Source organism: Ranitomeya variabilis, chromosome 1 (assembly GCF_051348905.1).
Source record: "Ranitomeya variabilis isolate aRanVar5 chromosome 1, aRanVar5.hap1, whole genome shotgun sequence".
Lineage (NCBI taxonomy): Eukaryota > Metazoa > Chordata > Amphibia > Anura > Dendrobatidae > Ranitomeya > Ranitomeya variabilis.
The window spans coordinates 880420148-880442312 of record NC_135232.1 but is presented as its reverse complement, the minus strand read 5'-3'; the positions used below and the strand labels follow the sequence as shown (position 1 = coordinate 880442312).

General features: G+C 46.7%; 1 protein-coding gene across 4 annotated transcripts in view; it reads right to left on the bottom strand.

Moving 5' to 3' along the window:
• The window catches only part of NFKB1 (nuclear factor kappa B subunit 1), a 151276-nt gene that overhangs the window by 43459 nt on the left and 85652 nt on the right, over nt 1-22165 (bottom strand). For 3 of the 4 annotated variants that reach the window (XM_077277994.1, XM_077278020.1, XM_077278003.1), the window contains 6 exons: nt 18625-18779; nt 16358-16516; nt 6458-6562; nt 5028-5119; nt 4698-4836; nt 3973-4110 (listed from right to left, as the gene is read on the bottom strand). In XM_077277994.1, the coding sequence (XP_077134109.1) occupies nt 3973-4110; nt 4698-4836; nt 5028-5119; nt 6458-6562; nt 16358-16516; nt 18625-18779 (788 nt within the window). The remainder of the gene's footprint in view (nt 1-3972; nt 4111-4697; nt 4837-5027; nt 5120-6457; nt 6563-16357; nt 16517-18624; nt 18780-22165) is intronic. The other variant, XM_077278011.1, reaches the window with a different exon arrangement.

The window sequence follows — 22165 nt, the reverse complement described above, 5'->3', positions numbered from 1 at the left end:
CTTTGCCAAAGGTGAATATAGGTCTTGGGGTAAGAAAAGTCTAGTTTAAACAAGACCTCTAACATTCAGAATGTGAAGAGTGTTCCCTGATGAAGCACGCTGTGTGTCAGGTTGGCCGGGCACCAGGAGTCCCTTTCACCTTGGTTGGCACCATGTTGTATGCCAGTGGCGTAACTACAAAGTTATGGGCCCCGGTGCGAACTTCCAAATGCCCCCCCCCACACCTTCCCCTAGATACGCCTCGGACTGTTGCAGGAATCTCCTGCACTGCAACATGGTGTTGGGTGCCAGCACAGCCCGCACAGTGGTATATAGAGCACAGCCCGCACAGTGGTATATCCAGCACAGCCCGCACAGTGGTATATCCAGCACAGCCCGCACAGTGGTATATAGAGCACAGCCCGCACAGTGGTATATAGAGCACAGCCCGCACAGTGGTATATCCAGCACAGCCCGCACAGTGGTATATCCAGCACAGCCCGCACAGTGGTATATAGAGCAGAGCCCGCACAGTGGTATATAGAGCACAGCCCGCACAGTGGTATATAGAGCACAGCCCGCACAGTGGTATATAGAGCACAGCCCGCACAGTGGTATATAGAGCACAGCCCGCACAGTGGTATATAGAGCACAGCCCGCACAGTGGTATATAGAGCACAGCCCGCACAGTGGTATATCCAGCACAGCCCGCACAGTGGTATATCCAGCACAGCCCGCACAGTGGTATATAGAGCACAGCCCGCACAGTGGTATATAGAGCACAGCCCGCACAGTGGTATATAGAGCACAGCCCGCACAGTGGTATATAGAGCACAGCCCGCACAGTGGTATATCCAGCACAGCCCGCACAGTGGTATATCCAGCACAGCCCGCACAGTGGTATATAGAGCAGAGCCCGCACAGTGGTATATAGAGCACAGCCCGCACAGTGGTATATAGAGCACAGCCCGCACAGTGGTATATAGAGCACAGCCCGCACAGTGGTATATAGAGCACAGCCCGCACAGTGGTATATCCAGCACAGCCCACAGCGGTATATACAGCACAGCCCGCACAGTGGTATATAGAGCACAGCCCGCACAGGGGTATATCCAGCACAGCCCGCACAGTGGTATATACAGCACAGCCCGCACAGTGGTATATACAGCACAGCCCGCACAGTGGTATATCCAGCACAGCCCGCACAGTGGTATATACAGCACAGCCCGCACAGGGGTATATAGAGCACAGCCCACACAGGGGTATATACAGCACAGCCTGCACAGGGATATATACAGCACAGCCCGCACAGGGGTATATAGAGCACAGCCCACATCTCATCCCCCCCCCCCCCCGATAATGGCCCCACAGTCCAGTTAAAAAGAAAAAAAAAAAACCCTCCTCACCTTTCCTTTTGCCCGCGCTGCTCCCGGCGGCTGCAGTCTGCCCAGGACACAGCAGGTGCGCGATGATATGACGTCATCGCGCACCCGCAGTGTACTGTCAGAGGCAGAGCGGGGAATGATGGGAGAGGGAGCGTCAGGTGACGCTCTCTCCTCCATCATTGCATTGAACTGTACCGGTGTCATAGACGCCGGTATAGTTAAATGCGGCGGCAGCACTGGCGGGGGGGAACAGTGCAGCGGGCGGCCCACTACTGGCACCGGCTCTTCTGGCATTTGCCAGAAGTGCACGATGGCCAGTCCGGCCCCGCAGGTCAGGGGCCGGCCCTGGGCCCCTGACCTGCGGGGCCCGGTCGCAATGGCGACCGCTGCGACCGCGGTAGTTACGCCCCTGTTGTATGCATTGCCTATATTATCCCTTGGCGTGTCCCTATGTTCTGAATGTCTCCAGTCATTAGTTTATGTATTTCGAGTGTCAGCATTCTTATCTTTCTCTATGCCTTTACTGACAGTACCATACTTGTACCTTTTAATATTGACATTTTTGCCTGTCACTGGGGTCATTCACTAACTATTACTGCACCTTTCCTTTCTATACATTTCATCCATCTATTTCTACTATCTGCGTTATACATCCCCTGGGGTCTCCAGCTGCCCTGCCTTTTTTCCCTTCTTCCTGGTTACTCACTTTGTATGGAGTCCTTGTATTGCATTTTTTAAGCTTTTTTTATTGATTTCTTAATAAAGTTGTTCACGTTTGCATTAATATATGGTATTAGCCATGCTTTTCTTGTTAGGATCTTTAAGAGGAGTAAGGGCAAAAAGAAATCACCTTTCCACATATAGTAAAGTACAAGTCATCTGTGAGCATTTGCTTTTAGGCCACATTCACACTAGCAGTATTTGGTCAGTATTTTACATCAGTATTTGTAATGCAAAATCAGGAGTGAACAATTAGAGGAAAAGTGTAATAGAAACATATTCACCACTTCTGCATTTATCACCCACTCCTGGTTTCGGCTTACAAATACTGATGTAAAATACTGAGTGTGTGACCGTGGCCCTAATGTGAATTCTTCAGTTATGAGGTACAAACGGCGGCTGCACCCACAATACTGAAGTAGGTAAGTCGGACAGTAAGGCATCCATTTCCCAAAGCATGACTCAGTTGTTTCACTGCATTTATGAGATAATAGTACACCATATCATCAGGCATTATAAGCTATATATAATATACAAACAGCGCATAGTTCTGGGATCTCTCCAGCCTTGGGTCTAAGCAGGTAAAAAAGGTCTCCATCTCCAATTACAATATAGTAAGTGAACTGAGGCAATATACAGGATCATTTCTAGCTGTAAATTATCAGGGGGCTAGAAATCAAAGAAATGATAAACAGCTACTATAGGACTCAAAGTCAAAATCCGCTATCAACAATAAATCAATTTAAAGTGAAACTATACTGGGAATTTGTACAAAGACATTTTAAAATGGTTAAACCGTAAAGGGTTGTCCACTAGTAGGATAACCCCTTCTCAATTTGTTTGGCCCCGAAAAAATAAAAACACTTAAACTCACCTCTCATGCAGGTGCCGTTCCAGCGGTGCCAGCACTTGCTCTCCCGGGGTTGTTATGTCACGTGATCCCTGCGCCCAATCAGCGCTGGTGTTACTGTCCCCGCCTTCAGACATATATATAATTAACAGGTAGCGGAAGCTGGCAGCTCACTTCCTGTTCATTACTTATACGTCTGGAGGCGGGGACAGTGACACCAGCGCTGATTGGGCGCAGGGATCACGTGACATAACAACCTCATGTGAGTGCTGGCACGGTGCTGCCACCGGAGGCGAGTGCAAGCTTTTTTTTATTTTAACCAAGCCAAACATAAGGGAATGAGAAAAGGTTATCCAAGTAGTGAAAAATTCCTTTAAAGGTTTTGCCTAGGACTACCATATAGCTTTAGGATTTCCGAAGATCAGATTGGTAGAGGAGGTGGGTGACCTCAGATATAGGTCATGAGACTTGTTTTACAACCAACTGACTACAATGTATAATCTATGGCTCTCTTCGCTTGCATTACTAGCAGTTTGCAGAAATCACAGAAGTTGTCAGTGTTTGTGCAGATATTCCCTACTTTGTACACAGTTGTTTATACCAGTTAATTAGTAAAACAGTATTTAGCCATTCCCCTGATGTAGCCATTCACTTGAATTAAGACAAAAATTTTCAGCTGTTTGTGAGATAAACACTTTTCTTTTGTTGATAAGTTGGTACTTTGGAGACTGACCACAGCAGCAAGATGATAGAACATGCGCAGTGCTTACAAACTCTATTTTACTGAACTTGTAAGCAGTGTTTTTAAGGTGACCAGAGGATACTGATACCTCCTAATCCCCGCCAGCTACAGCGCAGTGCTAAAAAGTTACACAGCAGCTGTTAATCACCTAAGCAATGAGCTGTAAAAAACAAACAAACTGTTAATATCTCAAAAACAACTGCAAATTTTAATAAATGGCACAGACCACTTTGATGCAATGTCCCGGATTCTTGCTTTTCTTTACTAACTGGAGGAAAGCTTTAAGATTATTGTACCTCCTCCTGTGCCCGAACCTCCAGCTCCACTTCCATAAATGCTGCCGCCTCCACCTCCAGGTCCTGTCCCGCTTCCACCAAAGCCATCAGAGAAGTTTGGCATGAGTTTTAGGCGCTTCCGTTGAATTTCTTCTTTATCTATAGAACAAGTTCATTAAATCAATGGTGGAAGATGGAAAAGTTAAGAACACAAAAAAATCACTAAAACATTCCCTGATATGTAATCTTTGTCTTTGGAGTAGAGTGGCACCAGGATATTTTCTTTCCCCAGTCAATCATGTGCTGTTATGTGCTGCTATTCCTCTCACTTGCGGATTGCCAACAGTCACTGGATTCAGGTGCTCTGCCTATTACACAGTGATAATCTCATTTTCCATATAAAGAAATAGAACAGAAGGCGGCACTCACCAGTTTGCTGTGATGAACGTCTTTAATGTGTCTTTAATCCATATTACAGGTTATTTTAGACACATTCCAGGTGATAGCGAGGGAGCGGCGAGTGCAGGTGGACGACGGCCGTTTGGTGCAGTCAGCACTTCTACGGGTCCATGTTCTTTATATGAAAAATTCCCTCATATGTGTATCTAATGCATACTAATTGATCAATATCTTTACTGACTACACCCGGGTAAGACATGCAGATGCAAAGGTATCAAGAGTGACTAATGTCAATCACTCTGAAATAAGGTTTGATATTATATGCAATTATTATCTCTGTTTCTTACCTTTTATTTCTGGATAGTAAAGAAATGGTTTGGGTTCACTAGTTTCATAATCAGATTTTCTCCGAAGCTGTACAAATACAGAGGCAGGCCTCAAAATATTGACATCTTTGTACTTTGGAGTTTTAAATACGATGGCAAACTAAAAGAAATAATAAAATGCAACATCAATACTCTTTAAGGGTCCAGTTCAACTTGTGCTGTATATGACACATAATACTTCATCATATTAACTGTTTATTGTGTTGAGAAGACAGCCATAAAAGCTACTTTATTGATTACTCCTTTTTTCAACCATACAAATTTTGTACCTATGCACAGTTCAATGCTTACCTGTCTGTGAACATCTGTGGGTGAAAAATCACCAAATCCTTCCCAGATGTGTCCATTTTCATCTTCTTCATAGAAACGTATTTGAATATCATCTGCAGCAGATAATTTGAACAAATTACAGGAATAATATTTATATACTCGAGTATAAGCTGAGATTTTCAGCCCATTTTTTTAGGCTAAAAGTGCCCCTTTCGGCTTATACTCAAGTTGTTGTCCCAGGAGGTCGGCGGGGGAGGGGGAGCGGCGGATGTCACATCATACTCACCTGCTCCTGCAGCAGTCTCTGCTTCTCCGATGGTCTCTGGCGCCCGCAGCTCTTCCTGTATTCAGCGGTCACCTGGTACCGCTCATTAAAGTAATGAATATGGACGCGACCCCACTCCCACAGGCGTGGCACGCATATTCATTACTTTAATGAGCGGTACCATGTGACCACTGAACACAGGAACAAGCTGCCGGCGCCAGAGACCATCGGAGAAGCAGGGACCACGCAAGGATTAGGTGAGTATGACGGGGGGCCATGTGATATTCACCTGTCCCCGTTTCACCCCCGGGCTCCGCCACTTGCGTACTCTGGCTGTGACATTCAGGTCAGAGGGTGCGATGACGTGGTTAGTGTGCACCCTCTGCCTGAACAGTCACTGCAGAGACCCGGAAGACACATCGGCGCACGGCGGTGGAATGGGGACAGGTGAATATCGCAAGAGCCGATGTCCTGAGCCAGTGGCGACTTCCGCACCTGGCCCCCATAGCGTGCCGGTGTCCCCGCCTGCTCAGCAGCAGCAGCATACGGAGCTTATTATTCTATGGAGCATCATGGGGCCATCAACCTTTGTTCAGCATTATATGGGGCATATTATTCTATGGAGCATCTTATGGGGCCATCAACCTTTGTGCAGCATTATATGGGGCATAATATTCTATGGAGCATCTTATGGGGCCATCATTAACCTTTTATGCAGCATTATATGGGGCATATTTTAATATGGAACATCTTATGGGGCCCATCATGAACTTTATGGAGCATTATATGGGGCTTCTGATTTAATATGCATATTCAAAAACACTTAACCTACTGATGTCTCAATTAATTTTACTTTTATTGGTATCTATTTTTATTTTTTAAATTTAACAGTAGCTGCTGCATTTCCCACCACAGGCTTATACTCGAGTCAATAAGTTTTCCCAGTTTTTTGTGGCAAAATTAGGCTTATACTCGGGTCGGCTTATACTCGAGTATATACGGTATGTAAAGTTCAAACAATCATGTTCTCTGTTCTGCATGCACTTAGTCTCATAGACCTCTCAGCAACTCTCTTATTGCTCCTGCATCCAATAAATCAATCCTAGAACACATATCTTCCCTCTGCTATCTAAAGACTCTGCTATCTAAAGACATTCCTGGAGGTTAGCGTGGGGCATGCGCTTACCTTTCTGAACTTTATCACAGAGAAGATAAATCTCTTCACCTCCTGTTACACAGCCAGAGGTTCGGTCCATCCGAACAATTTTTAAATTAGATGCATTAGGGGCTTCTGTCAAACACAAGACGAGGACATTTGTTAATACATTTAAAGCAATGCAGATGAGATATAGGAAAAAAAGAAAGAATCTACCTTTAACCCATTCAGTGTATCGTAGCAAGCCCCAATTGGAAAGAAGGAAACCTTCAACCAACCAAACCATAGGGGGAATAGTGGGGCAGGACAAAGTTCAGGGCACTAACACTTCTTATTGTCACACTACACCTTCTGTGAAATGCTAGACTGCACAGAATAAGATCAGCGATACCACTGCTATCAATCAATCTGTCATTTGTCTTGGTGAACCACTACTGAATCCTATGCATTCTGTGTATTTGACTTTTTCCCTTATACATGGCAGTGCCTTTTTCATCAAATATTTCAAGATATATTGGCAGAGTATTTTTTATGCATAGACCAGAGTAACATGATAACTAATATAATATTTAGCCCCTTCCTGTCTACGTCAATTTACATATTTTCACTTTAGTCTTTTCCTCCCTTTCTTCCAATAGTTTTAAAGGGATAGTCCACTACTGGGACAGTCCTCTATAAAAAGGAGATTTTTGTGTACTCACCGTAAAATCTCTTTCTCCGAGTCAATCATTGGGGGACACAGGACGAATGGGTGTTATGCTGCTGCCACCAGGAGGACACTAAGTTAAACACACACAAAAGATTAACTCCTCCCCTGCAGTATACACCCACGGCTGGACGATCCGGAGCCAGTTCGGTAACAAAGCAGTAGGAGTAAACCAGTTAATAACAGCAAACATGTTATAGTCAAAACACAGACTGAAAAGAATAAACGAGCCAAACTAGGCTAACAGGGAGGGTGCTGTGTCCCCCAATGATTGACTCGGAGAAAGAGATTTTACGGTGAGTACACAAAAATCTCCTTTTCTCCTACGTATCATTGGGGGACACAGGACGAATGGGACGTCCCAAAGCAGTCCCTGGGTGGGCACAAGAAGTTATAAATGCTGTGCGTGCCTACGAGCTACAGATGAGACACTGCCGCCTGTAGGATTCGCCTACCGACGGACGCGTCTGCCGAGGCCTGAGAGTGCACATGGTAGTGCCTCGTGAATGTATGCAGGCTGGACCATGTAGCAGCCTTGCAGACCTGTGCTGCCGAAGCCTGGTGCCGGATGGCCCAGGACGCGCCGACTGACCGGGTAGAGTGAGCTTTGATCCCCGGAGGTGCGGCGTGACCCTTGACACGGTAGGACTCTTGGATGGCGGAACGAATCCACTTGGCGATGGAGGCCTTGGAAGCAGGTAGACCCCTCCGTGGCCCCTCCGGAAGAACGAACAGGGCGTCTGACCTACGGAGAGACGCAGTTCTGGAGACATAACGTCTGAGACCCCTCACTAAGTCCAGAGTGTGGAGAGCCCTTTCCGTGTGGTGAGAAGGAGCAGGGCACAGTGAGGGAAGGACAATCTCCTCATTAAGATGGAAGGAGGAAACGACCTTTGGAAGAAAAGTCGGACATGTCCGTAGAACTACCTTATCCTGGTGGAACACGAGGAAAGGAGGTTTGCAAGATAGAGCTGCCAGCTCAGAGACACGTCTAATAGATGTGACAGCTACGAGGAAGGCATTCTTCCACGACAAGAACAGCAAGGACACTTCTTTCAAGGGCTCAAAGGGGGGCTCCTGAAGAGCACAGAGGACCAGATTTAGGTCCCATGGTTCCAAAGGCATTTTGTAAGGCGGAACCATATGAGAAACTCCCTGGATGAAGGTCCTGACTTGCAGTCTGTTTGCAATCCGTCTCTGGAAAAGAATCGAGAGAGCAGAGATTTGGCCCTTAAGAGAGCTGAGGGCAAGGCCCAAGTCTACTCCTGATTGAAGGAATTCCAAAATATGAGGAATAGAAAATTGGAGGGGGGAACGTCCCCGATCCCTGCACCAGGCGAAGTATACCTTCCAGGCGCGGTGGTAGATGCGCATGGAAGAAGGCTTGCGTGCGCGGAGCATGGTAGATATAACCGTCTGGGGCAGACCCTTCTGCCTCAGTACCCAGGACTCAACGGCCACGCCGTTAAACACAGGGCCTCTGAGTTCGGGTGGTAAATGGGCCCTTGAGACAGGAGGTCTGCGCGGCTCGGTAACCTCCAAGGTACGTCTGAGACCAGTTGTATCATCTCGGCGTACCATGTCCTGCGCGGCCAGTCCGGAGCGATGAGAAGTACTGGAATCCGTTCTGCCTTGATCTTCCTGATTACCTTCGCCAGAAGAGGAATTGGGGGAAAGATGTATGGGAGTCTGAAACCCTGCCATGAGAGGACAAGAGCGTCGGCTCCGAAGGCTGAGGGATCGTGAGACCTGGCCATGTAGACGGGAACCTGGTAATTGAGGCGAGATGCCATTAGATCCACGTCCGGGGTCCCCCATCGAGAGCATATCTGGTGAAAGATTGCGGGATGGAGAGACCACTCTCCGGGATCGAGGCTGTGGCGACTGAGAAAGTCCGCTTCCCAGTTTTCCACGCCTGGGATGTAAACTGCTGAGAGTATGGAGTGATTGGTCTCGGCCCAGCGGAGAATGAGCGCTACCTCGACCATGGCCGGTCTGCTGCGAGTGCCGCCTTGGCGGTTGATGTAGGCTACCGCAGTGGCGTTGTCGGACTGGACCCTGACCGCCCGGCCGGAAAGGAACGGATGAAACTGGCGGAGAGCCAGTCTGATTGCCCGAATCTCTAGGATGTTGATGGGCAGCTGGGATTCCTGCGGGGACCAGCGACCCTGAGTCGAGTGACGTTGGAACACTGCACCCCAACCGAAGAGACTGGCGTCCGTTGTGACAACCAGCCAGTGCACCGGAAGGAAAGACTTCCCCCGAGTCAGGGAGGACCTCTTGGTCCACCACCTGAGGGACTGCCTGATTGGGCGAGGGAGCAGGAGACGGCGGTCGAGCGAGGCGGGATTCCTGTCCCATACTGTTAGAAGGGCATGTTGAAGGGGACGGAGGTGAAAAACAGCAAAGGGCACTGCCTCCATCGCTGCCACCATCCTGCCGAGTACCCTCATGGAGAAACGTAGGGAGTGAGGGCGAGGTTGGGTAAGTTTTCGGACTTCTCTCTGTAGAGTGGATACCTTTTCCTGAGGTAGGAGTACCAGACCCTGAGAGGTGTCTAAGATCATTCCCAGGTAGGAAATGGTTTGAGCCGGGACTGGGGAAGATTTCCTGAAGTTGATTTTCCAACCCAGACGCAAAAAAGTATTTATAGTGACGTCCACTGCCTCTGAGCAGGATCGAAAGGAGGGGCCTTTTATGAGAATGTCGTCCAAGTAGGGCAACACCACTATGCCTCGAGCATGGAGAATGGCCACGGCAGCTGCCATGACCTTGGTGAACACCCGAGGAGCGGTGGCCAGCCCGAAGGGTAGGGCGACAAACTGAAAATGGTGCCCCTGAACCGCGAAGCGGAGGAAGCGCTGATGAGACGGTAGGATGGGAATGTGCAGGTACGCGTCTTGAACATCTAGAGATGCAAGGAACTCGCCCTCTTCCAGAGAGGCAATTACCGAGCGGAGGGATTCCATACGGAATTGACGAATGCGGACGTATTTGTTTAGAAGCTTGAGGTCTAATATTGGACGTACTGAGCCGTCCTTCTTTGGTACAATGAAAAGATTGGAATAGAAACCTTGGTACCTCTCGTTCTGAGGTACCGGGATGATGACCCCGTCTTCCCATAGCGACCTTATGGCCTGGAAAAACTGACAGACCCTTGCCCTGGGAGGAGGGGACTGAAAGAAACGAGATGGGGGAAGAGAGACAAACTCTATCTTGTAACCGAAGGACACTAGGTCGCGGACCCATCGGTCGGGAACTACCGAGAGCCACGCATCCCGAAAGAAGAGTAGGCGGCCGCCTACTCTGTCGGTGTCCTTCGGCGTTTGCCAAAAGTCATTGAGGTGGAGACCTGTTAGGTCTGGGCCCTCGGGATCCCTGTTGTCTGGGTCTGCCTCTCCAAGTGGGAGAAGGTTTGAAAGACGGCTGGGAGGCTCTGTCCTTGCGCTGACCTCTCCCGACGCTGGTGCGGAGGAGGGATTAGACCAATTGGAGCCGAAACGGAAATATCGGCCTCGGCCCTGTTGGTGGCGAAAGGGGCGAAAAGTTCGTTGCTGGGGAAGGAATTTGCTCTTTCCTCCTGTGGAGTCTGCGATGATTTTGTCTAGTTTATCTCCAAATAGGCGTTCGCCTTGGTATGGGAGAGACGTGAGGGATTTTTTGGATCCTGAGTCCGCTTTCCAGTCCCTGAGCCAAAGGGATCTGCGGATCGTGACAGCATTGGCCGCTGCCTGTGAGGCACAGTTGGCCGCATCTAGGGATGCGGAAACTACAAAATCCCCCGCTCTGGCGATCTGAGTTGCCAGGTGAGAAATTTCTGGGGGTAAGTCGGCACGTAGTGCTGTAGAGGACAAAGACTCGGCCCAATGGGACATGGCTTTTGCAACCCAAGTGGCGGCAAAAGAGGGAAAGAGAGAAGCTGAGGAGGCTTCAAAAGCCGATCGAGCCATCTGTTCTATTTGTCTATCGGTGGGATGCTTGATGGACGCACCCTCAGAGGAGGATAGAACCGCCTTGGTGGCTAGCCGCGACACTGGCGGGTCCACGGAAGGTGACTGAGACCACTCCTTAGTCAGGTCCTGTGCAAACGGATACTTCAATTGCATAGCCTTCTGACCTGAGAAACGTTTATCCGGACGGACTCTATGGAGATCCACAATGTCCTTGAATTGAGGGTGCGTAGGAAAAAATTTATGAGGCTTTGTGGTTCGCCCGAATGACACGGGATGAACCGCCTTGGACGGGGTTTCCTCCTCTAACTGTAGCGTCTGACTTACAGAGTCTATAAGAGAATCTAGGGTCTCCTGATCGTGACGATACTCTGGAGAACAGGACGCGTCGGATGCGTCGTCCAGGAGGGATTCCCTGCTATGAGTCGGGGATGAATGACGAGAGACATCGCTCTCTGAGTCTGAGGGCTGATCACGGACCGGAGATATTACTCTGGACCTCTTCTTGGATGAGTGAGGGCTTCTAGAAACGGTACGACCTCTAGACCGTGAAGGGTTCTTAGACCGCGTTATAACCTCCGTGGAAGTTCCCTGAGTAAGGGGCGGCTCACGGAGGGACTGTATCGTCCTTTCCAAAGATGCCACAGATCGAGCGAGGGAGGACGCCCATGCGGGGGTACTAGGCTCGCTACATTCCGGATCAGAGGCCGGAGTATCCTGTGCCGCAGGCATTACGCAGGCGGAGCACAGCGGGGTAGTGTGACCTCGGGGCAGAGATACCTTGCAGGAGGTGCACACAGCAAAAATAACCGAGTGGGTCTTTCCAGTCCGTTTATGCCTAGACTGTGACATGTTTGAGATTAAATGAGCGTACTAGCAGGGGGGGAGACAGTCCTACTGAGTGCGTCTCACCAAAAATCCTGCGGTGGCCTGGCAGGGAGATCCTGAAGTCCTGTGCACTGCGGTGCTGCAGAGCCGCCAGCGCACTTCCTGATCCAAGATGGCCGCCGAGATGTGAGAAGGGCGCTTCTCGGGAACGAGAAGCGCCCAGGGAGGGGGCGTGTCGTGGGCGGGCGGCGGCGTGCTTGTAGACGGGCGCTGTAGTCCGGCCCGGGCCTGGGAGCCGCCGCCCTCAGAGGTATAACGCTGCCCCGCGGCTGCAGAGCCGCCCGCTGCCCCGCGGCTGCAGAGCCGCACGCCGCCCCGCGGCTGCAGAGCCGCACACTGCCCCGCGGCTGCAGAGCCGCACGCTGCCCCGCGGCTGCAGAGCCGCATTAGAAGAGAATAAGGGGGGCCCCCTGCTGCCAGCTCGTCGGTCCCCGCACTTACCTTGTGCGATGGGACCGATGCTCCATCCACCTTCACCTTGATAGGGAGAGGGTGGAGAGCTACTGCCGCCATGTGTCAACCGCTATATTCAGTGGTGATGCAGTGGGCGGCTGCACGGACGCCGTCAAACTGTCCGGCTGTGCCCTGGCTCCAGGAGACTTAGGTGGATGATTAGTCCCCGTGGTCGCCTGAGAGGGAGGGAGGGAGATCGGAACGCTAGGGAACCGTCGCCACACTGAAAGGTGAGCCAGGGCTGGCATCCATCGTCGCGGGAAAGGATACAGGAGGAACGCTCCATGTACTTGCCCGTTGTTGGTGCGGGAGAGATCAGAGCTGAAAATTTGCCTGTCGCTCCCTTCTCTCCGTTAAATCAAAAAAGAAAATTGGTGGGGTCCTGAGGACCCAAGTGCCTCCTGAGACACTAAGTAAGAACTGGCTCCGGATCGTCCAGCCGTGGGTGTATACTGCAGGGGAGGAGTTAATCTTTTGTGTGTGTTTAACTTAGTGTCCTCCTGGTGGCAGCAGCATAACACCCATTCGTCCTGTGTCCCCCAATGATACGTAGGAGAAATAATAACACCTATACAGACCTACGATGCCGGCCTCGTTCCTCAAGTGTCAGTACTGGCTCTCCCAGGCTCACGTGACACAGGAGCCCTGCAGCCAATCAGAAGGCACTTTACTGTCTCCTCCTTTGTAGCTTTGACTCCCTCCAAACATCAGATACATCCAAACGAGGGGACAGTGAAGTGGCTGGTTACTGGCCACAGGGATCTGGTGACAGTCATACGAGCTTCTGGAGAGCCAATGCTGACACTGGTGGAAAGACACCGGCATCGGTGTTGAGTATAGGTTTAATTATTTTAAAAGGGGGAACATAGTGATTGAGAATGGGTTGTCGGAGTAGTAAACAACCTAGTTAACTTTTAATTTTCTGTCAACATAGCCAGATGAGGGATTTTTATTCACCAAGTGCGGTGAAATGGTGAAGAAAAAAAATCATCAATCACCCTACCAAATTGTTTTTTCCTTGTAACATGATTCTTTTTTGTCAGTACAATTACAGCAACAGCATATACACTGCTCAAAAAAATAAAGGGAACACTTAAACAACAGAATATAACTCCAAGAAAATCAAACTTCTGTGAAATCAAACTGTCCACTTAGGAAGCAACACTGTTTGACAATCACTTCCAAATGCTGTTGTGCAAATGGAATAGACAACAGATGGAAATTATTGGCAATTATCAAGACACCCTCATTAAAGGAGTGTTTCTGCAGGTGGGGACCACAGACCACATCTCAGTGCCAATGCTTTCTGGCTGATGTTTTGGTCAATTTTGAGTGTTGGTTGTGCTTTCACACTTGTGGTAGCATGAGACGGACTCTACAATCCACACAAGTGGCTCAGGTAGTGCAGCTCATCCAAGATGGCACATCAATGCGAGCTGTGGCAAGAAGGTTTTCTGTGTCTGTCAGCGCAGTGTCCAAAGACTGGAGGCGCTACCAGGAGACAGGCCAGTACACCAGAAGACGTGGAGATGGCCGTAGGAGGGCAACAACCCAGCAGCAGGACCGCTACCTCAGCCTTTGTGCAAGGAGGAACAGGAGGAGCACTGCAAAATGACCTCCAGCAGGCCACAATTGTGCATGTGTCTGCACAAACTGTTAGAAACCGACTCCATGAGGATGGTCTGAGTGCCCGACATCCACAGATGGGGTTTGTGCTCACAGCCCAACACAGTGCAGGATGCTTGGCATTTGCCACAGGACACCAGGATTGGCAAACTCGTCACTGGCGCCCTGTGCTCTTCAGAGACGAAAGCAGATTCACACTGAGCACATGTGTCCAACATGACAGAGTCTGGAGACGCTGTGGAGAGCGATCTGCTGCCTGCAACATTCTTCAGCATGACCGGTTTGGCAGTGGGTCAGTAATGGTGTGGGGTGGCATTTCTTTGGAGAGCCGCACAGCCTTCATGTGCTCGCCAGAGATAGCCTGACTGTCATTAGGTACCAAGATGAGATCCTCAGACCTCTTGTGAGACCATATGCTGGTGCGATGGCCCTGGGTACCTCCTAATGCAGGACAATGCCAGACCTCATGTGGCTGGAGTGTGTCAGCAGTTCCTGCAAGATGCCCGCCCATTTCCCAGACCTGAATGCGATTGAACACATCTGGGACATCATTTCTTGCACCATCCACCAACATCATTTTGCACCACAGACTGTCCAGGAGTTGGCGGATGCTTTATTCCAGGTCTGGGAGGAGATCCCTCAGGAGACCATAAGCCGCCTCATCAGGAGCATGCCCAGGCGTTACAGTGAGATCATACAGGCACGTGGAGGCCACACACACTACTGAGCATCATTTCCTTGTCTTGAAGCATTTCCACTGAAGTTGGATCAGCCTGTAACTTCATTTTCCACTTTGATTTTGAGCATCATTTCAACTCCAGACCTCCGTGGGATATTAGTTGTGATTTACATTGATAATTTTTAGGTTTTATTGTTCTCAACACATTCCACTATGTAATGAATAAAGATTTACAACTGGAATATTTCATTCAGTGATATCTATCTAGGATGTGGGATTTTAGTGTTCCCTTTATTTCTTTGAGCAGTGTATATATTTTTATTTTACTGCTATTTAATAAATTCTAACCTGATATATTATTTTTTATGACTGGTTTATGTCATCGTAGTCTATTATTTTATCATATGTTATTTATGTCATACATCTTTCAAATTCTAATATTACTAGTCCATTAGGTATGACTACCAAAGATTATCATTTTTTATGACTGTAATAAGGGAAGTGGTTTGAAATTTTGGATTTTTACATTTGGTTAAATATTTTTAAAATATTTATGAGCAATTTTTTCCATAATGTTATAGTCCCTCTAGAGGACTTGAACCTGCAACCATTTGATCATTTTTACCCTACCTTTGTAGTGCAGTGTATCGTTAAATGACCAACTATTTATTACCCCCACACACTGCTGCATATGGTTCTGGCCCAGCTCCTGAGTCTGCTCCAGACACACACATCCGACATCTGGCACACTTGTATGACGTATGTTGTGAAAGGGTTCAAGAGTTTATCCTAGATAAAAATGTTATTCCCTATTCCCAGGATAAGCGATAACTTGTTGACCAATTGGGAACCCCTCCTGAAACCCCCACAAATCCCTAAAATAGGGCTCTAACATAAGAAGAAAGGAGCATTCCAAGCTCGTTGAAAACTAGCATATTAGTCCAAGATGCGACATTTTGCTCATTACCCTTTCTCAGTTTGCTTGCATAAGGCTAATGTTATATCCGAAACTTCACAAGTCGGACTAAAACACTTGCTTGCAATGAGCTTGGAACACTGCCTCCCTCGTCTTACATTTTTGCTCATGTGTGTTGATCTCTGCCATTATCCACCATTTTGCCTTCACACTAACTGATACATCAAAAGCAAGGATTTGGAGTGCTGTTTTCACTGTTACCATTAAAGATCTGGGCTCTGACATTCCCTGTTTGGAATGGAGCAGCAGTCAAACATGCTCACCTTCATTTATGGGACTGCTGGAGATAGTGGAGTACACAGCTCAACTATCTCTGACAGTTCAGTTCCACAGACAATGAATGAAGTAGTGGTGCACATGTTTGACTATCACTCCATGTAAACTGTGCATTGAAGGGACCCACTCTTGGGATTGCTGGAGCTGTGGGACCCTCGGAACAACCCCTTAAACCAGATGTAAATAAAAAGTAATGTTACAAAATTTTGACACAAGCTAATAACCTGCTATAGGTACTGTACATGGACTGAAGTCAATTAATAAACATTAAGGATGTGCAATATTATTGTTTATTTTTAATTCCAGGGTGCTGTACATGTGGATACCAATAAAATAATGACAACAAAATAATGATATACATAAGAAAATTACTTACTACTGTCAAATATGGGAACCGACATGACAGGTTCAAGTCGCCTAGTGAAACCTCCATTGCTGTCTGGCAAGAAAGCAGTGAACATCAGTCGTACCACGCTAAGATCGATGTCTCTGGACTGTTGATATGCTGCTTGTCGAATTAGCTCTCTTTCCCGTTCTACGTAAAAGCACAGAACGTATGTAAGCAATAATAGCAAATCCAGTTCACACAAAGAAGGGAAACAGCACTAAAGATTAGGTAAGTTTATTCAATAAAGGTATATGTGCTATTGGGGGACACACATGTACACTTACTAAATAAATCCTTGAGGGTTGCCCGGATTTAGGACAAAAGTGAAATGTCACTCTGCAGTGCACACGCTGTCGCTGTATTGCTAGTGTAAGCAGGCAGTCATGTGTCTATATGTATGTGATTTGCAGGCTTGCGGTCACGTACCTACTAGACTTGAATGGAGAGAAGTCAGCCAAGTTTAGTCGGTATGTGTCCGCAAGTCTGCAAATCACATTCATGGGGTCGCGTGACTGTCAAGTAGCATGGGGAATATTCCGGAATTATGTCAGCGTGAGTACTGCATGTTGTCATGATTCAGCAGTTTGCAGTCACATAAAGTTACCGTAGACGTTTGTCCAAAACATGGACGATCCCTTAAAGGGAAGGTGCCACCAGTTTTCTTGTAGTTTGTTTTTTTGTGAAATTAAGCTTAAAATAGTAAATAAAATGTATTAATGCAATGTTTGCACTGTTTGCAAACATTTCTATATGAAAAATATTATATATTTTCTTACAAATATATATATTAACCACTAGGGGAGCATTTTCCATTTTAGACCTCAAGCATTTATAGTAAGACTTACCAGCTTTACTGTTAGCTGGAAAATCTGGGCAGTACCTGCTGACATCAGCATTTCCCTCCCCTTTTGGGTGGTCTAATATCCCTGGGGCAGAATGAAGAGCAGCATCACAGGGCAGAGCCATTTTGTGTGTGACTGCCCTGTGATCTGCTATCACCAGCAGTTACTGCATCAGAAGCACAGTTAGTTTATGTGGTGTGTATGGAGCAGCATTGTCTGTGCAGAGCTGTCTGTGCCTCATCCCTCAGTAAGATAAGAAGGAGCTCCAGGTCTGCAGTGAATGGCCAGGCATTGTGGAGGGAGGAGAGAGATACACTGTATCAGGTGTCACCTCTCTGCAGGCTGTGAATGCAGCTTAATGGAGTGAATGGAGCTCCTGTGATAGAGAGTAAGTGGAGCTGGGCAGAGAGCACTGGGCTATAATAAAATGGCAGCTAGTCACACCTACAGCAGTGAGTTGTGCAGCCCACAGCGGCGTGCCCAGCTCACTGCTAACGCCTCTCCAATGTTAAAGATAGGGTCAGCGCCGGTCTATTATCTCCTATGTCCATGGGGTGCTGTAAAATGACACTGTTAGTGTCCTGCTACTGCTGCAAAACCAAGATGTCAGCCCCCAGTTCCTTCTTTAAACACATATAACACACGAAATCTGTTTCACATGCATTTAAAACTTGGTTATAGCAGCATGTTATGCTACATTACAGTGATTTATTAATGATCTACAAACGCGGTACCTTACCTTTAAAGGCTCATTTAGACAAGCTGATAATTCATTAGAAAGTATTCATTAGAATGCTGGCTTGCTGGCATTAAAATCATTGTTTTCAGTAGCACAATGTTTTCTGTAAACAGGATATGTGCTGCTGATAATATTATATGTGCACACGACAATCATAATAATGATCATTCTGTGCACAAAGAACTATAGTTGGCCTGTCTAAACTGGCAATCAAACTACCGCCACTATATATTGGGTATAGTTGACTGGTGGTGGTCTAATTGCCGTGGTTGGTTTGTCTAAATCGTTCCTAAGTCATAAGGGTATTTGTAGTTGTAGTGCATTGGGTTCTAATTTATTCAAACCGGAAATAAAGGCTGAAAATACAGACTCTAAAGATATACTGGAGAATTAGGTTTGGTGGTCATTCCCCATCTTACAGACCACTTGCAGATGGATGTTAAGAGTTCAACCACGTTTGATTTGTTCACTTGCAAACTCATAGCTGACTAATATTCCTATACTAACCCCAATATTATAGACATCATAGAAAGATAAATAAGGGTAAATTACTCTTTTTACAGTTCTATGCCAACCACTGATGCAATATAAAATTAGCACATTTGCAATGTAAACTCCATCAGGAGGCCGAGCATTTTGCAAACATAAACCTTTCTGTGTTATATTTGACTGACCTGTCAATGGCCTGTCCGCTGAATACGGATGATTTAACTCAGAGTGCACTAAAAGACCAGCATTATAGCCCTTCCGAAAAGCATCCACCATGCGCATCTCAAGTATCTCAATCACTTTTTTCTTTGTTACATGAAGAATCCCTAAATTGGGAAACCTGTTAAAACAATCAACAAGGGAAAAATATTATTTTCAATGCTACTGGCACAAATATTACACACTCGCCTGCTTTACAGCAAAGTTAAGCACCTGCCTGTTCAATGCATGACTTAGTTTTTTGGCATTTTTATTATTATTATTATTATTAGTAGTAGTAGTATAGAGATCCTATCATCAGGCCAAAAATGGGTAAGTTTGTTCTTATTTTATTCTCTTTGTTCCCCTGAGTATTCCATTTTTTTTGTTGTTTTTTAACCTGCTATACAGTTCCAGAGATATTGGATATTTTGTACATTGGTAATTTAGATGGTGTTTATCAAGGGTCTCCTTATGCCCACTCCTCACAGATGACTCGCCTCTTTACACAAACTGCTCACTTTCTCACTCTACCTTTCAGTCTGCAGTGGAAAACTGAACAGATTAAACACATGAGTGGTAGAGGGTGGGATAGCGAAGTTTGTTACAAGAGAATGCCTTTAACTCTGCCTGATCGCTAAAGAATGAGCGCTGGGAACAGAGTTTACACAGGTAAGGGGAATTTTCGCACTGCTGCACACCTTCAAGTGCATACTGGGTGGTAGTCTTTGGGAACACCCATCTAAGGGGCCCAAATCGTAACTGTAATAATATAAAACTTGGCACTCAACTTAGTTTTTGCAATCCAGTAATATTTTCATGCAGTCCTGTCACAGTAACTTGAGACGTTTCGGTCCTATATGGACCTTCCTCAGTCCAACTGCTGTAATAACAGGAATATATACAGTGGAGCGTTTAACTGTATACTATGGAGTCAGGTCTCAGCAGAAAATTGCTTTGTTCAAGATGAAGAGATGGTGGGTAGCGTCTGTTTCTCATGCACCAACACGGTGTCCTCCGCTAGTTACAACACTCTTACAAGTTTTTCTAGCGTCCATTGGCGATTCTCGGACGATATACGCGTACAATCGCAGCATGCTGTGATTGTACATGCACGTCGAATACGCCTGAGAAAAAAAACGGTGGTCAGAGTGCTATGTGATGTTTCTCGCATAGCACTCGTCCGTATTATAAAGCTCTGTGGAATTAATGACGCTATAGAAGCAAATAAAATAACAATTAGTTGATATTCAGTACATTGATAATTACTTTTGCTATTTCAGTGACCATTCTGAGTTCTCACATTTTAACAGAAAGGTACCAATCATTTTGTCCATGTGTATAACTGCTTTTTGTTGGAAATAATCTCATGTATTCCTTAATATTTTATTAACGGTATCTAATATGTTATGTTCATCTATGCACCACTGTAAATTTGCACTGGGTTATTACATTTTATATATCTTATCTAATAAGCATTGGCAATTTATGACTTGTTTATGTCTTGGCAGCACAGATCCACCAATTATTAAATTTCACAGAATCATAGATTTGACAATATACCAGTTAATAAACAATATGCTGCCAGTAGTACTGGTATAATAAATCCCATGATCACTCTAAAGCTTCCCTGTACAATTTGTATGTTTCTTGGCATTCCAGACTATTATTATTATTTTGGTCTACTATGGATTCCTATTGATTAATCGATTGTACATAAAAATGTTAAAAGTAGCCATCGTTTTAATTTTAATTTCATAAATTAATAGTACACGTGAAAATAATTGAGCTTGACATTTGTTCACAGCAGCCTGCATACAATGATTCTTCTGATGGTGATATCTAATAATTAGCCATTTTTATTATTCATCGGTGGTTTGAAAAGTTGATACATGTAAAGAGACTGTGGGGGCGTGGTTTGCCAGGGGAAAGGAGCAGACGTGTTCCTTAGGAGCTCCTGCTATTCCCCTAAAAATGCTACTTAAAGCTTACTGAAAACAAGAATATCTGCCTTTAAACCCTGCCGGAACATAGCAGGAATGGGACCCTCAAAGAAAAACGCTGGCACAAGGAAGATATCTCCCTCACCGGGAGTGAAAAAGCAACAGCTGATGCCTAGTGAAGGATGGCTCTCCTCGGGACAAAGGAGAAGTAGTCCCGCATCTAACAGACTGCATCTCGGAAATAACTAAGGAGCAGAGACCTAAGATACAGCCTAAGAAAACCCACTTGAACACTCAGCCTTTTACAGGCAAGAAAACCGAAAATTCGGGGACAATCACAGGTGCCATGGTGAGAGACAGGACGGCGGTGGAGAAGCATATAGCGAGGACTCGGCGGATAGATACCAAAGCCGACTCTCCATGGATGCCTAGGAGAGAAGTGCTTCCCTCTGCAGCAGCCGCGGCTCTGGAAGGAGTGAGTCGGGAGAGCCGGCGGACTGCAACGGGGCCGCAGATTGCCCGGGTGCAGCAGCTAGAAGACGGTGAGTGCCGGCGGGACCGGAATGCACCGAACGGCGGAGGGATCTCTCCGGCGCCTGGAACTCATTGCAGCAGCCTCAGATATGACGCGCCGGAGTTCGTCCCGGCGAAGGAGGAAAGGGGCGTGTCTTAGATGTCAGCTGATCGAGCTGACGAAGATCACAGTGAGTTACAATGGAGCGAGAGGGGTGGAGAAGCTGGGATACAGTGCAGGAGGCACAATAATAAGCCAGAGGCTTTATTATCACATACTGCAGCCCTGGAACTTCATGATTCAGATAATGTGCAGGAGACTAGGTCCCTCAAATCACCGCTACTCACCTCTAATAAGGCAGAGTCTTTATTCATAGAGCTGGGAATCCAGCTTAATACCAACAATAATATCCTCTCTCTAAACAAAGAATCCTCTTGGAGTGGGGGTAAACCTCTTACGGCTGGTGATGCTCCAAAACCAATTGAAAAGTGGTCTCAGGCGTGGATTGATTCGTGCACCTCATATTTTGTGGAGAGGGTTAAGTCGGACATTAGAGAGAAATCTGACCAGTTGTCCAAAGATAGCGGAGACACTGTTAGTAATTTACAAACAAAGGAGGATATTGAGACCTCTCACTCAATCTCTGATTTGCCTATTCTGTCAAAGAGTGAGGAAAACTTGGAGGCTGTAAAATGTGCGGATTCTTCAACTTACTCTGACCAAGAGGATAATTATCCTTTTAGTGATTTGGATCCTGAGGATACCACCTACTCAAATTATCAATCCGAGGACTTTAGTTTTTCTGAGGACTCAAGCCGCTCAAGCAGCTCTGAAGCTACTGATCACTCACCAATAGACAACATTTTGGCCTCTGATGAACAACCTTCAGAGACTTTTTTGGTTAGTTTATCTAAGGCTCTCCTGGCCTCTATGAGTTTAAAAGGAGCTCAGACCTCTGAAAAATTCATAAAAAATCTCTTCAAAGATACTTTCTCACAGATCAGTGCCACCCCACATTCTGATATGAATAATGCTCCCAATAAGCCTGCACACGCTCAAAAAAGACCGAAC